This window comes from Trachypithecus francoisi, unplaced genomic scaffold (genome assembly GCF_009764315.1).
Source record: "Trachypithecus francoisi isolate TF-2019V2 unplaced genomic scaffold, Tfra_2.0 Lachesis_group19, whole genome shotgun sequence".
In the NCBI taxonomy this organism is placed as follows: Eukaryota; Metazoa; Chordata; class Mammalia; order Primates; family Cercopithecidae; genus Trachypithecus; species Trachypithecus francoisi.
Genome location: NW_022681464.1, coordinates 20,280,843 through 20,296,798, shown reverse-complemented (window position 1 = coordinate 20,296,798; position 15,956 = coordinate 20,280,843). Strand labels below are relative to the sequence as shown.

General features: G+C 36.9%; 1 protein-coding gene across 2 annotated transcripts in view; it reads left to right on the top strand.

Annotated features, from left to right (window-relative positions):
• The window catches only part of GALNT1 (polypeptide N-acetylgalactosaminyltransferase 1), a 125,687-nt gene that overhangs the window by 70,108 nt on the left and 39,623 nt on the right, over positions 1 to 15,956 (top strand). For both annotated transcript variants that reach the window (XM_033177962.1, XM_033177963.1), the window contains exon 3: positions 5,258 to 5,432. In XM_033177962.1, coding sequence (XP_033033853.1) covers positions 5,258 to 5,432 — 175 coding nt within the window. The remainder of the gene's footprint in view (positions 1 to 5,257; positions 5,433 to 15,956) is intronic.

Genomic DNA, 15,956 nt, shown 5'->3' with positions numbered 1-15,956 from the left:
TTCCCTGTTTTTTTTTTGTTTTGTTTTGTTTTTTAAGATGGAGTCTTACTCTGTCACCCAGGCTGGAGTGTGATGGCGCAATCTCGGCTCACTGCAACCTCTGCCTCCCGGGTTCAAGCGATTCTCCTGCCCCAGTCTCCCGAGTTGCTGGGATTACAGGCAACTGCCACCACGCCCAGCTAATTTTTGTATTTTTAGTAGAGTCGGGGTTTCACTATGTTGGCCAGGCTGGTCTTGAACTCCTGATCTCAGTTGATCTGCCTGCTTCGGCCTCCCAAAGTGCTGGGATTACAGGTGTGAGCCACCATGCCTGGCATCAAAGTCTCTCTTGATAGAACACATAGGGCCTCCTGGATCTTTGTTTTGAAACAACCAAAACAACAACAACAAAAAGCACTGAGCATGGTAACACTCCAGAGTGACTGTTTCAATATTGGAAGCACCTAATTTCTGAACGTTCTACTCTACAGCTCTGATTTCGGTGAAATTTAGCAAATTCTACTCTCTCTGGTGTGAAAAAAAGTTTCCTAGGTTTGAATAGAATGGATTGATGTCATTGTGATAATGCTGAAGGCTTCCTGTAACGTTGTTGTTGATATGCTGTACTTAAAGAGTTTTCTAAGATTCTTCTATTTACTTGTTACTTGCCTGCTTCAAGGAATAGTGGGCCAGACTTTGGTGATTCCAGAGGGGTTTGTTTTTTTCTGAGTAGTTCTCTTATAGGTCTATACTTGTATTTTATACCCAAGGCTATCTGAAAATAGCGGAGTTCTGCTGCTGCTGGAGTTAGATTGGGCTCCCTTGAAAGAATATGGGTGGTGGGGGTTATGGCCTAGGAATATTTTTACTACTCTTCTGCTTACCAGAATTAGCTCATTTATCCACTTTATGGATTTGGGTGTTATATAGAGTGTTCAATATTTTTTTTTTTTTTTTTTTGAGACGGAGTCTCGCTCTGTCGCCCAGGCTGGAGTGCAGTGGCCAGATCTCAGCTCACTGCAAGCTCCGCCTCCCGGGTTTACGCCATTCTCCTGCCTCAGCCTCCCGAGTAGCTGGGACTACAGGCGCCCGCCACCTGGCCCGGCTAGTATTTTTTTTTGTATTTTTTAGTAGAGACGGGGTTTCACCGTGTTCACCAGGATGGTCTCGATCTCCTGACCTCGTGATCCGCCCGTCTTGGCCTCCCAAAGTGCTGGGATTACAGGCTTGAGCCACCGCGCCCGGCCGAGTGTTCAATATTTTTAAAGATGCAGTTTCAAGTAGTGATTGATTCTTCCTGTCAGTACTGCATTTTCAGATCATTAAAATATTAATTATTTAACTTTTCATGTACTTATACTGGAATTATTTCAACTGTTGAACATTAGGAAGCCTTGGAGAACATGGTTTATAGAAAAAACTTCCAATGGTTAAAAACTTTAAAATATTACTAGTAAAGGCTATAATAATTTTATAACAAATTTTTAAGTGTTGATTTTTATAATATGCAGCACAGGTAAATTGAACATGAAATTGGAAATTGACAAAGATGTTGAAGTAGCAGAAAGTTACCAGTGAAAGTTATAGATGATATTTTGATGTTTAAAAAATCAGATAGTGTGCTGCATTTTATTGCATCTTACATACCTTTGTTTATAGAATATTCTGTATACCACTGTAAAAGTGATAACATTCCAGTTACCATTGTGAGCCACATTCCAATTTCAGAGATGTTAAAATGTAGGAGGAAACATTTTGAAATAATGAAATACAGTGCATAAAGACAGTAAAGATGTTAATTGTATAGTAAGATCAGAAAATAGTTTGGGAAAAACGATTTTAGCCTTTTATTAGTATATTTACCCCCCAAAAAGAAGTCATATAACTTTATACCTCTTTACTTTCATGAGAGAAACACACATGAGAAATTTGAAAAATACCTTAAAGTGTATTCAAAGGCGTGCCAGTGGTTTATGTATGTTAATCTTATTTGGAGACTTTCAGAGTGAACCTCTGGTTTTCTTGGTAAATACCTTTTCTAAATCATGAAAGTTATCTACAGTGTCATGTAAATAAAACTTAACTGAAGTATATAATAAAATATGTTTGTTCTCACATAATAGTTTGGAATGATACCTTTGTCCCTCCCTTGTCAAAGTGATTTGATTCTTAGAAATGAGCTGCATGTAGAATTTTATGCAAAGATATTTTATTTAGTTCATGAAATGACATCCAAACTCATTTCAGTTTCTTTCTAATAAAATTTTGACAGAACTAACTTTTAATATACATAGAAGACTGGCAGTAGAGTACATGGAAACTTAATGCTTACCATCTTTTTAGTTGCTTTCTAATACTGTAAATGCATTAATAATAGCATATATTCACTAACCACATGCATTTCATCCAAACTCGTTTGCCAAGAAAATTCGTTTAATGACAAATTTAATTCTGTAGGATATTGTAATTTCTTATTAATAATTAGAGTATCGTGGATTCTCTAAGTCATGCAGTAGACATATAACTTTTGATTAATGGTAATTTTAAATGTGGCTCTGAAATTTCATATGTAACAGTAGGTTAGAGTACATAATACAGGTACTGTGTTAAATTTTCAGATTATCAATAATTATCAGGTGATGAAATGTGCAAAATATTTCATCAGCAGGATTGTATATGCTGTACATTTTTGCCTGATCCTTTAAGATCTCAAGACCAACTTTAAGTTTCTAGTTATATAGTTACATATGTAATAAGCAATTAAGTTTATGTTTGGTAGTGTTTATAGTAATAATTTCTCCAGTCGTCCTTAATGCCCCTCCTCCACCTTGAAAATTCTCAAACAGAAACAAAAGTAGAGAGAATAGAAAATTATGGCTGGGCGCAGTGGCTCACACCTGTAATCTCAGCACTTTGGGAGGCCGAGGTGGGTGGATCACCTGAGGTCAGGAGTTCAAGACCAGCCTGACCAACATGGTGAAACCCCGTTTCTACTGAAAATACAAAAATTAGCCAGATATGGTGGCACACATATGTAATCCCACCTACTGGAGAGGCTGAGACAGGAGAATCACTTGAATCTGAGAGCAAAGGTTGCAGTGAGCCAGGATTGTACCACTGCACTGTAGTCTGGGTGACAGAGTAAGACTCTGTCTCAAAAAACAAACAAACAAAATTTAAACTCTCATAGATCCATCATCTGGCCTCAAGAGTTGTCAACTCATGGCTAGTTTTGTGGCATGGATACCTCTTTCTCTTTGTCTCCCTCCGATCTGTTTTGTTGTTGAAGAAGAAATTGAGGTATTTCGCATTTCCAGTTTCCTGCAGTCTGGATTTGCATCCCTTTAATGGTGCATGCCATGTGCCTTTGCCTCGAATATTTCCTGTGAATTAGGTCTAGAGGCTTGATCAGGTTGAGGATCTTTTTCCCCCTAGCAAAAACACAGATGGTATATGTATACGTTAATACTCTTCATTTAAAAATTGAGCAGCTTGAAAACGTTTCTATTTTCATTTTTCTGTAAAGCATTATTTTATACTAAAATAGGGCATGGGCAACAGAAGGATATTTATAATCAGGGCCACTAGATGTCTCCCACCTACTCTTTATGTTTTCTGTGCCATCCACAAAAGATCTTTGTCACCTTCAGACCTCTGCTGGTTCCTTTTGACCCCTGATATACCAGTCCCAAAATCTGTTGGTTGTTCTTTACTTTCAGAGGAGACTGGCAAGCAGAAATGACTATACGAGTTTTACAATTTATGATTTTTAAAGCTTTAAAGGCTTATTTTATATGGAGCATTACATTTCTGTACTTGTATTATAGTTTTTACTACACTTGTTGATGATTTTTGTCATTGAGAATTTTTTAAAATTCTACCAACCATTATATTTAAGGAGCTTACTTACTGGGCAAATATTAGGCAGGACTTGTTTTTAAAAACTTGTTTTTACTTGAGTTTCCTATAATTTTTAAAGTGATTTGTTCCTCATAAAAACACAGTTTATCCTGAGAACAGGGGAACACTAATGCACACTTTTTTCATCATCATTCTCTGAAATCTGTTTTTAAATTCTGGACGTGGTTGAGGACACAATGAATAGATTCACATCCTGCAGCTCTGGTATTGGTTGGTGACTTTGTACCACTGGCCGAAACAATCACCCTAAAGTCAACTTTACCAGCTAGTCCTGCTCTTGCACAGATGAAGCCTGACTGAAGAGAGATGGCTTTTCTGCACCTTGATGCCACTATTTTTGTTTAGAAATGTTTTGAGGATGCCTAAAAAACATTCTACAAGAGAATAAAACTTTAGATTTTAAAATAAGTAATGCATAAAATGTATTTTCATCCCGTTTTTGGCTCCACCCCATTCTTTAGCCATCCCTTTTAGATGAGAAGTCTAACATAGCACCTTCCAAATTTAATGTATCCCAGAACCTGTTTTTCTTGGATATTTATTAACATCTCAAAAGCATATAATAAGGAACAAAGCTTGGGAAGTGCTCATCAGGCACATTGCTCTTTTTATGTCTATATCAAGAGATAACATTACTTTTGATGAGAGTACTTGTTCTAATGGGAGGGGTACATGAGACAGGTTTGACAATCATTATAATGAGAGATAGTAATTGGTTAGAGACATAAGAACCCTGGATGAAATAACGTGATAGTCAAAAGTAGTAAATAACCACTATAGAGAGATTCAGAAAAGCTACAGGCAAGAGAAGCCATTTTAGTTGGGCATGGGAAGGCAAATAGGAATTTGGTGTTGCAGCGATGGAAGCGGGAAGGGGATGTGAGCAAAGGCATGGAAGCAGGAGAATGTGAGGCACGTTGGAAGGAAGGCAGTGGGTGGCTGTTTGACCAGAAGATGAAGTACTGTGGGGGTGGGAGAAGAAGGCCTAGCAGGTGATAGGTTTGGAAAATTAGGTTCAATTCCACATTACAGAGGTTGGACTCTAGGAGGCCATAGGAATAACAATGAAGGCTGCACTTTAGGGAGGTCATTGTGGGAGTAGTTTTTGAGATGGGAGCCAACACCATGCAGTGACTCAGATGAGTGAGGCAAGGTGAGGAAGTCTTGAATCAGGACACTGGTGTGGAGGTAGAAGACAAGACAGCCCCTTGGAAGGGTTGACATCCTGGGAGAGGGTGGGCCCAGAAAGGGGTCTGGTTGTTGAGGGCACAGTTCAAACACAAATGTTATTAAATAGAATCATGAATCAGTCAATTGCTATGAAATTAATGTTTGTTAAGTTTCCTCCTATTCTTAGTTCTAGAGCCAGTACAAAAGCCTCATGAAGGTCCTGGAGAAATGGGGAAACCAGTCGTCATTCCTAAAGAGGATCAAGAAAAGATGAAAGAGATGTTTAAAATCAATCAGTTCAATTTAATGGCAAGCGAGATGATTGCACTCAACAGATCTTTACCAGATGTTAGGTTAGAAGGGTAAGTACCTATTGTGGTCCTGATAGTATGTGAATGAAAAGTATGTTCTGAATTTTCAGTAAATTGCACTTGAGTGCTGATTGTTCTTAAGGCAAATGTTTTATCACTATGTTACTACTTACTCCACTTAGAAAATAATTAAATGCTGATAGAAATAATATCTCAAGCTTCTACTGATTATTAGCACTATGTATTTCAGGCATTGGAGGATAATTATTTATCTTAATGGATTAGTAGGGGATTTTAAACTTTATTATTACCAAAATACATACTCAACTTTTTACAAAAGATTTAAGTTGTATGTAACTTGAAACAGTGAAATACACAGTCATAAGTGTACAGTTCGCTGAATTTTTGCTATGTATGCACCTATGTAACCATCAGCCAAATCAAGACATAGAATGATCCCATCACCCTTGAAAGTCTCCTTGTGTTTTTTGTAGTCAGTACTTCCATCCCCAGAGGCAGCCATTACATTGACCTCTCTAAACATAGATTAGTTTTGTCTCTTTTTGAACTTTTTATAATGGATCCACACCATTTTTTTGCCTTTAAGATTCATATTGTTGCATACATCAGAAGTTTATTCTTTTCTCCTATAGTATAGTGATTTGTAATATGAATATGCCATCGTTTCTTTATACATTGATAGACCTTTGCATTATTTCTACTTTTTGACCACTATAAATAAAACTGTGTGACATTCTTGTTCATGTCTTTTGGAGGACTTAAGTGCCCGTTACTGTTTGCTATATACTAGAGAAAGGAATAGATTATGCATTTATATAGCATTAGCATGTGCTACCAAACATTTTCCCAAAATGTTTATACCAATTTACACTCCTATCAGCAATATGCAAATTAGATGTCTACTTGCGCCATAAGAAGAAGGTAATACAAGGTACTAGAGTACAATAGGCTCAGTTAAAAGCAAGCAAACTACAGAAAATAGGTAGAGTAAGTGAACATATACATTCTGTGCTGAGGCCCCCTGCACTCCTTGCTCCCATTGATGCTGGCAGCCAAGCTTGCCTCCTCCAGAGAAGAGACTGGAAGATCTTTCTCATTAGAATTGGATAGCCCTAGAGAGAAGGGTAAGTACCTAGTGTGGTCCTGAGAGTATGTGAATGAAAAGTATGTTCTGAATTTCCAAGAAATTGCATTTTAGTGCTGATTGACTTGGGAAAGTTTCTAACTTAATGGCACAGCCTGATCACCCTTATGGAAACGCATAGTCAGTGAGTCCTACTCATGTGTTTAGGCCTCATATTCAGCCTCTTGGTGTTGCATTCTTAGTAACAAATAGATAAGCAAGGAATACTAGACATCTCAGGAAGCCCTCAACAAACAGAAAAAAGCAACTTTGAGGGAAGAAAAACTATTAAGGTAGAACACATTAAGAGAAATAACTAATAACCTCAACAAAATAGAGAATATATTACAACCATAAAATAAGAATAGGATACTATTCAAAAGATACACTGAGAGAACCAGAAAGAGCTTTTGAAAATAAAAAAATGAAAATAAAAATGCAACAAAGAGATGGACAACAGTAAAATTATATGAACATTGAAATGACAATCAGGAAATCCAATATTTTAATAATAGGAGTCTCAAAAAGAATTTTAAAAATAGGGAAGAGAAAATTTATCCACAAAATTTTCCATAACTGAATTGCACAAATTTTCAAATTGGAAGAGCCCACCAACTTTTTGTAACAATAGATGAAGATAGACTGCACTCCAAGACATTGTGACTTTCAGAACACTGAGGATTTCAACTCCCAAGGGGAAAAAAAAAAGACCTTTTACAGGTTTCTTAAGAGGCGAAAGCAGGTCGCGATCAAAGGGTTATTAATCAGGATGCCTTCAAACTTCTCAGCAGCAACTCTAGAAACAAAGGAGCAAAATTCTAAAGGAAAATAATTTCCAATCTAAAATTTTATATTCAGCCAAACTTGCAATAAAGTGCACCGGTTAAATAAGGATATTTTTGGACATGCAAGATCTCAGGACATTGAACTGCCAAGCATCCATTCTCAGGAAGTTACTAGAGATAGGACACTACCATTTAAAACCTTAGTTTTAAATAAACCAAGGACAAGAAAGACATAGAATGTAAAAAACAAGAGATTCAGCTTGTGTGAGAAATGGTGAGAATGACCAGAAGATGATGAAGGGAGAGCCTGAGTGAGAGTTGCACAGGCAGAAGCGACCAGCCCAGATGGAGCCAGTGAGAAAATTGCAGAAGAGACTTCAAGAAGATGCCACTGAAGTTACACCTGATATGGCTGAATGTCTAGAGTAGATTTAGACAATTGATGGGAAGTTTGGGATTGAAATACGTAGAAAACCATAGTAAGAAAAAAAATTAAATGGGCATTACCTTCAGGGAAAACTTTAAAAAACTTGTTCAGAGAAAACAAAAGTAATCATAGTTTACTACTACATGGCTTAGCCATAAATAAGTCATGATAAGGTAACTGTTGAATACTGTGCATGTAAAAATTAAACAAAGGAGATGAAGAGTATCTCTTTATCCAGCAAGTTGATTAAGTGGAGATCCGTCAGAAGAAGCTTAATTTGTAAAGATTTTTCACAAACCGTTTGCTTTCCTGAAAATTTAAACATTGTTGAAGAAAACTGTAGACTCTCCACAGTCTACAGTTTAAATGATGCCTGTATTATGAACAACCTTACACTTCGTTCAAGAGCCTCAACTATTATTGCTTCTGGTAGAATTGTTTTTGTCATTTTAATAACTCCCCTAAGTATATCACCACTCTCAACACATTTTCTTAAACATTTATGTCTTTTTGTCTTTATGTGGTTTTTGAAGATACTTTTATTAATGAATACCTTTTAAGTGCATTGTAAGTCACCAGGTTTTGGACATTGAACAGCTTTATGATATTAGGAACAATGTTGAAATGGTGTGATACAAATGCTTATGCACCAAGTTTCACACTTGATGATCAAGACTCCTTAGACCCGACAAAGTCCACTTTTGTGAAAGCTGCCAGTACATAGTCCTTCTGGCCAACCGCTGGGTCTCTGTGGGACTGGGCTGCCTAGGAGGTAGCGTAGAGTCACTACTACCACTGAGTAGCCTTTTTATATCTTCCCTCCATCTCTGGACTGATACCCTTTTTTTAAAAAAAAAAAGTTTTAGAAGACTTTTTATTATGGAAAATTTCACATGTATACTTTCACATGTATATTTTATATCTCTATAAAAATAGAGATAATAATGTAATGAACCCTCATGTATTCACCACTCAGCCTCAGCAATTCCTAACAGTTTTGTCTTATGAATTCTTATACCCTCTGAGATGTCCCCCAACAATCTTTGCCTTCTGGTATTCACACCTCTTTGTAGTCTCCATGTTGCACTAAGATTGGTCTGTTTGAGCAATAGAACATGGTGCAAGTAAAATGAAGTATCTCCTTCAATATTATGTTATCAAATATGCTGTGGCTTCCACATTGGTCTTTACTCTTGCTGTGATCATATGCTCTGGGATAAGCCCCTGACACAGCAGCAGCCCTATGTCAACACCTGTGTGGTTTATGGCTTTTTGTGAACAACCAGGTAAGTAAGATTAGAAGCATATTCTTCATCCCCAAGCAAAGACAAACATTTCTAAATATTTCAGCATGTAGCTCTGAAAGATAAGGACTCATAGAAAAGAAAAACAAAAATCATGATACCATTTTCACCCCTAAAATAACATAAACAATGATCCCTTCATATCATGAAATACTCAGTTAATATTCAAACTTCCCTAGTTATGACATACATATTTCTTTTTTTATAGTGTAGGTGTCAGGATCAAAATTGCAGCTGGTGGATATTCTCTTAAGTCTGTTTTATAAAGTCTGTAGGTTCCTTCTCTATCTTTTTTCCTTACAGTTTATTATTTGAAGAATCCAGGTAGAATACCTCACGTCTTTTCTCAGCCTACATTTTGCTGACTGTATCACTGTGGTGTCATTGAACATGTTCTTCAGTTCCCTGTCCTGTGAATTGGTAGTTAGACCTAAAGGCATATTGTACCAATATCCTTAAAGTCAAGTAAATTGTGTGCTTGTGGTATTAAAGGTGTGAGATCTGGCCCATAATATGCATTGTTATTGGACAGGTTCATTACAGGTTTCATTTGTCTGTTTTCTCTTTTTGTAGCTCCTGTTAGCTAGGAATTAAGTGCATTGAGGAAGAAAATACGTTATCAAAGTTGACAGTGTGAATGCTGCATATCAAAACTTGTGGAATGAAGCTAATTCCGTGCTTAGGTGATAATATGTACCTTTAAATGCATATGACTTTTTGAAAAGAAGATGGAAAATTACTGAACTAACCATCTTAAGAAATTAGAAAAGGAACAAATTAAAGAGAATAAGTAGAAGGAAGAGTGGAAACTTAAAGCTTGGAAACTTAGGAAATAAAAACGTACAGTAGAGGAACAGCAAAGTCAAAAGTTCATGGGAAAAAAATGTTAAAATGGACTAATCAAGAAAATAAGGAGAGTCACAAATCCATATAAGGAGTGAAAGGTGGTGTCATTACAGATCCAGACCTTAGAAGATAATATATCACAAAGATGAGAAATTATAAAGTAGAATACAAACATCAAGTATAGAGGCTCAACAAAGCTGAGAGTTCTTTGGAAAAAAATCAATAAAATAATAAAATCAAAAAATGCCTTCCTAAATAGCAAATAATGGTACGAAAAAGACAGCATCCCTGCACATCTTGCAGACATTTGAAAGATTATACGTAGATTTTATGAGGTTTTTTAAATAGTCAAACTCATAGAGGCAGGGTGTAGAATGGTAGTTGCCAGGGTCCCATGGCAGGGGAGAAAGGAGGAGATGCTGATTAGTGTTTCAGTTATGCAAGATGAATAAGGACTAGATATCTGCTATACAGTATTGTGCCTGTAGATAACAATACTGCATTGTACCCTTAAAAACCTAGATCTCGTGGTAAGTGTTCTTACCACAATGACATAAAGATAAGATTATAAGTGAATATTATAAATAACATCCCAATTTTTAAAAATTTAGATGAAATTACTAGTTCCTAGAAAAATATAACTTAGTAAAACTGACATCAGAGAAAAGTAGAAAATATAAGTGTTATAGCTATTAAGTATTAAGTTATAGCTATTAAGTGTTATAATAATAATATAAGCTATTAAATTAATTATTTAAAATCATTACACATGGCTGGGCATGGTGGCTCACACCTGTAATCCCAGCACTTTGGGAGGCTGAGGCAGGCAGATCATGAGGTCAGGAGATCAAGACTATCCTGGTTAACATGGTGAAACCCGGTCTCTACTAAAACTACAAATAATTAGCCGGGCGTGGTGGCACATGCCTGTAGTCCCACTTACTCAGGAGGCTGAGGCAGGAGAATGGCGTGAGCCCGGGAGGCGGAGCTTGTAGTGAGCCCAGGTCACGCCACTGCACTCCAGCCTGCGTGACAGAGCAAGACTCCATCTCAAAGGAAAAAAAAAATCGTTACACACAGACCCTCACAAAGTCAGACATAAACACAGACTTCCAGGCATAGATGGCCTTGCCAGTGAAAACGAAGCAACATATCAAACTTATTTCATGAAATCAGCATGATCTTGATATGAAAATCCAACAAGGTTATTACAACAGAGAAATATTACAGACCAGTAATCTTGATATAGAGGCAGATTTACAAGTGAAATCCAGCAATATAAATAATACATTAAAAATCAATTGATTTATTCCAGGCATGTGAAGTTGGTTTAGGATTTGAAAATCATTTAGATTCACCACATTTGTAGGAAAACAGGTGGTAAGTTATGTGATCATTTCGTTAGCTACAGGAAAAACATTTGATAAAATTTGTCACTGTCACGATAAAACCCCTTAGCAAACTAGGAATAGAAGGGAACTTCTTTAATCTGACAAAATGTTTCTAGAAAAACAAAACCCTCCCAGCAAATATCTATATTTAATAATAATTTTGAAAGCTTTCCCTTTGAGATCTGGAACATGACACAGATGCCTGTTAACACCACTTCTGTTCAGTGTCGTACTGGAGGTCTTAACCAGTGTAAGGAGGCGAGCAAAATAAGTAACTGTTACAAGGATTGGAAGAGAGGAATTAAAATTTATTAAAATTTATTAATTTAAGAAGTTCATTAAAATTTTATTATTTGCAGTTGACATGATTGTGTATAACAAAAATCCAAAAGAATTAGAGGATTAGAATCAAAAAGTGTTTAGAGACTGGGCACGGTGATTCACACCTGTAACCCTAGCACTTTGGGCACCTGAAGCAGGAAGATTGCTTGAGTCTAGGAATTCAAGACCAGCCTGAGCAACATGATGAGACCCCATCTCTACAAAAAAATTAAATAAATAGCTGGACACAGTAGTTCATACCTGTAGTCCCAGCTACTCAGGAGGCTGAGGCAGAAGGATATCTTGAGCTCGGGAGTTCGAGGTTGCAGTGAACCATGATTATGCCACACTGCATTCCAGCCTCGGTGACAGTGTAAGACTGTGTCTCAAAAAAAAAAAAAAAAGTGTATTCAGCAAGGTTGAAGGTTTTAAGGTTAATATTAAAAAGAAAAATAAATTGCATTTCTGTATGTTGTTTTCTTACAAAAGCTAGGAAATAAAACAATTTTAAATAATACTTATAATGCAATCTGAAAATATCAAATATCCAAGAAAGGCTCTTCAGAGTAAATTCTAAAGCAAAGAAAAATTAAATACCTAAATAAATGGAGAACTATCCCACATTCATGGGGTCAGACTCCTTAATATTATAAAGATGTGGGTTGGTTCTTTCCACATCTTTTAATGCAGTTCCAATCATAACCACGTTTGCGTGTGTAATTTGACAAGTTGGTTCTCAAATGTGACTGGAAATGCAAAGACCTGGTAGAGCTAGACATTCTTATAGAACTATTAAGATTTCTTAGAAAACTATAGTAATTAAGATGATGTGGTATTGTTGCAAGGATAGACAAGCAGATGAGTGGAACACAATAGCGAGTTCATGACCAGTCCCATACATACTTGAACACTTGGTTTAGGACAAAGGTGGCACTATGTGGCAGTAGGAGAAGGATGATCTTCTAAAAAATGAACAAATGAATGATGCTGGGCCAACTTGATATAATTCAAGACAAAACTGAAACTGCATCTTTACCTCACACCATACAGAAAAATCAATTTTATATGTATTACCTGAAATAAATGTGAAGGCAAACCAGCAAAGTCCTAAAAGTTCACATAGGAGAAAATATATTTGTGATCTTGGTGTAGGAAAGGACTTTGCTTTAGGTGTATTTCTACTAGATGGCTGGACTTTTTTCTTTTAAATGACAGCCTACCATTTATTTATTTAATATTTTGCTTCTCTCGTGCTCATGTTCATAGGCAGCCTACCATTGAATGGACTCTCACTATGTATATACACGCGTATATATTTTTGAGAAACAGGGTCTTGCTCTGTTGCCCAGGCTGGAGTGCAGTGGCGCAGTCACAGCTGGCTGCAGCCTCAACCTCCTGGGCTCAAACAGTCATCCCACCTCAGCCTCTCGAGTAACAAGGACTACAGGTACATACCACTACATTTGGCTAATTTTTTAAATGTTTTGTAGAGATGGGGGGTCTCACCATGTTGCCCAGGCTGGACCTTTGTGTTTTAAATTTAATCTTTGGTTTTTAATAGATGACTTTTATGTATATTATGACTTGATCTACATGTATTATGACTTGATATATTTGAACTTCTTTTAGGTTGAACCATATGAAACTGATATTCAACCACTTTTGACCCATGAAAATGACAGTTTCATAAACTTTGACCTAATAAATCTTGCTTTCTGTTTAGTATGTTTTTCATTTTTTTCCTCTTTTCCTGCTTTTCTAATTGATACAGTTTCAACTGGTAAAGTTTTAGTATTCATGTTTTTCTGTCTCTTGGTTTGGAAGCTGTATACTTTTCCTTTCTTAGTAAGACCTACGTATCTCGTAATTGTGAAGGTGTAGATTTATCTTTATGTGTCTACATGTTCAGTGCACATAGTGTACTTCTGATATGAGCACTGATATTATTCTTCAATTGTGGGACATTCCTAGCTGTAATCTCAAATACTGCTGCTTCATTATTTCCTCCAGTCTGTTCTTTTGGAGCTACTTATATGCATATACTAGAGCTCCTCAATCTATACTCTTATTTTTTCTCTGTTGCTTTTCAAATTGTCTCTAGGTAAATTTCTCATTAATATCTTGATAATGGCAAAGTCCAAGTCTGGCTCTGCCATTTACTGGCTATGTGGTTTAGGACAAGTTGCCTGACTTTTCTATACCTCAGGTCCTTAACTCTAAGATAAGGAGAATTACAAGGGTGGTTGTGAGGATTTGTAAAGTGCTTTGCACACTTCCCGCAATCTAGGATACAGAGAAGGCCTCTGTTCAACAGGTCTCTGTTCAGCGAGTGAGCTCCACGTCCCTATTTGATTCTCAGGAGAAGCTGACTCCAAAGGGACTTTTCCATCTCCACTTTTTTTTTCTTTATTTTACTAGTCATTTCCTGACTTCCAAAGCAGATTCACAATGAAATGCCAAGTGGTAAGTATTAGATAGTATTTTCTTAAGCCTCAGCTGTGCCGGACAGAGGTAGTCAGCTGCTTTCCATTCCTGCTCCCTACGTGGAAGGAATGATGCTGTGGGATGGCCCCTGGAGTGCAGCTTTTTCACCACCTTTTGGAATCCAGAGAAACCTTGCTTATGTTCTAAGACATGGGCTTCACTGGTGTGTAGCTGGCTGTGTGCAGATCATCCTGTCTGCCAATAACTTCTACTGCCTTGTACAGTCTCTAAGGGCACGTTTCCTGAAGGAAACTGGAGGGAAGAATGACATTATTACACTGTTCAGGAGAGTTAAATAGAACCAACAGTCCCTGAATAACTTTTCTCATGTGTGATCTTAGGGAAGGAAGTGTAAGACAGATTCCAAATCATCTAGTAAGCCAATTCCATCCTATATAGTTAGTCTTAGATATTTAAAAAGTAATTTTAATAGCATTTATTGAATGCTTTATTATATACCAGTATTATACACATTGTCATATTCAAACAGATGGGCAAAGTAGTAGTAATGTGCTCAGTTTACAAATGGGGCAACTTGGACTTAGGGAAATTAAATGATTTGTCCAAAGTACAGTTAGTAAGTGACGCAAGTGAAATTTGAACCCTAGGTCTCAGGGTCAAAATATGTGCTCTGAATCACTGTGCTTTGCCCTTACTTTTATGGTTAGATCTTAGTTGATCTTCTCTGAATGAGAGTATACAGAGGAGTAATTTTGTAACATTGCCAAACACTGCCTGGCAGGTAGCCAGACATTTTATGAAATACTGAGTTGTCATTGATAAATGCTAGTGACAGATGAAATTTAATGGGGGAAAAAGAATACATTGAAAATCATAGCTTGAAGGGACATGGAGGAGAGCATTGGATTATACATGCATAGTCACCTTGGTGTGGAAATTTCTTGAAAATTCTTTTCTTGGCTCTTCTTTCAAACTGTAGTTCTTGACATATATATGGATGATTGATGAGCAGTACAAGTTTTATCGTAAGTTGTGGATTCAGCTTGTAGTTCTGTTACTAGCTGCTATCATGAACAATCTACTTTATTACTTTAAGCCTCAGTTTCTTCATCTGTAAAATTTGGAGAGTAATAAGTCTGTCTTAGGGTTGTTACAAGCATACATGGGATAATATATTTAATCCTCTTAATGCATTTTTAAGAACTTAATAAAAAGTCAGCAGGACCTTTTCAGGCCAGTGCCCTGAGATAAGATAAATAGAGTAGGACTTTTTTAGAAATGGGGTCTCACTTTGTTGCCCAGGCTGGTCTCAAACTCCTGGGCTCAAGTGATCCTCCTGCCACAGCCTTGCAAAGTGCTGGGATTGTAGACGTGAGCCACTGCATCCAGCCAGAGTAGGACTATAACAATTGAAAAATATTAGTAATAGTAAATACCAAGTGACTTCTGTAGCTCTGTATTTCTGAATTGTTAGGTACACTTATGTGTTATTTAATGACTGGAGTATGTTCTGAGAAATAGGTCATTAGACAATTTTGTCATCGTGTAAACATTATAGAGTGTACTTACACAAACCTTGATAGTACAGCCTACTACACACCTAGGCTATACAGTATAGCCTATTACTCCCAGTCTGTAAACCTGCATAGTATATTTCTGTACTGAATGCTGTAGGCAGTTGTGTAGTACAATAGTGTTTGTGTATGTAAACGTAGAAAAGATACAGTATAAATACGGTATAAAAGATGAAAAATGGTACACGTGTATAGGGCACTTACCATGAACGGAGCTTGCAGAAGTGGAACTTGCTCTGGGTGAGTGAGTGCTGAGTGGATGTGAAGGCCTAAGACTTTACTGTATACACTGCTGTAGACTTTATCAACACTGTACACTTAGGCTCTACTAAATGTAC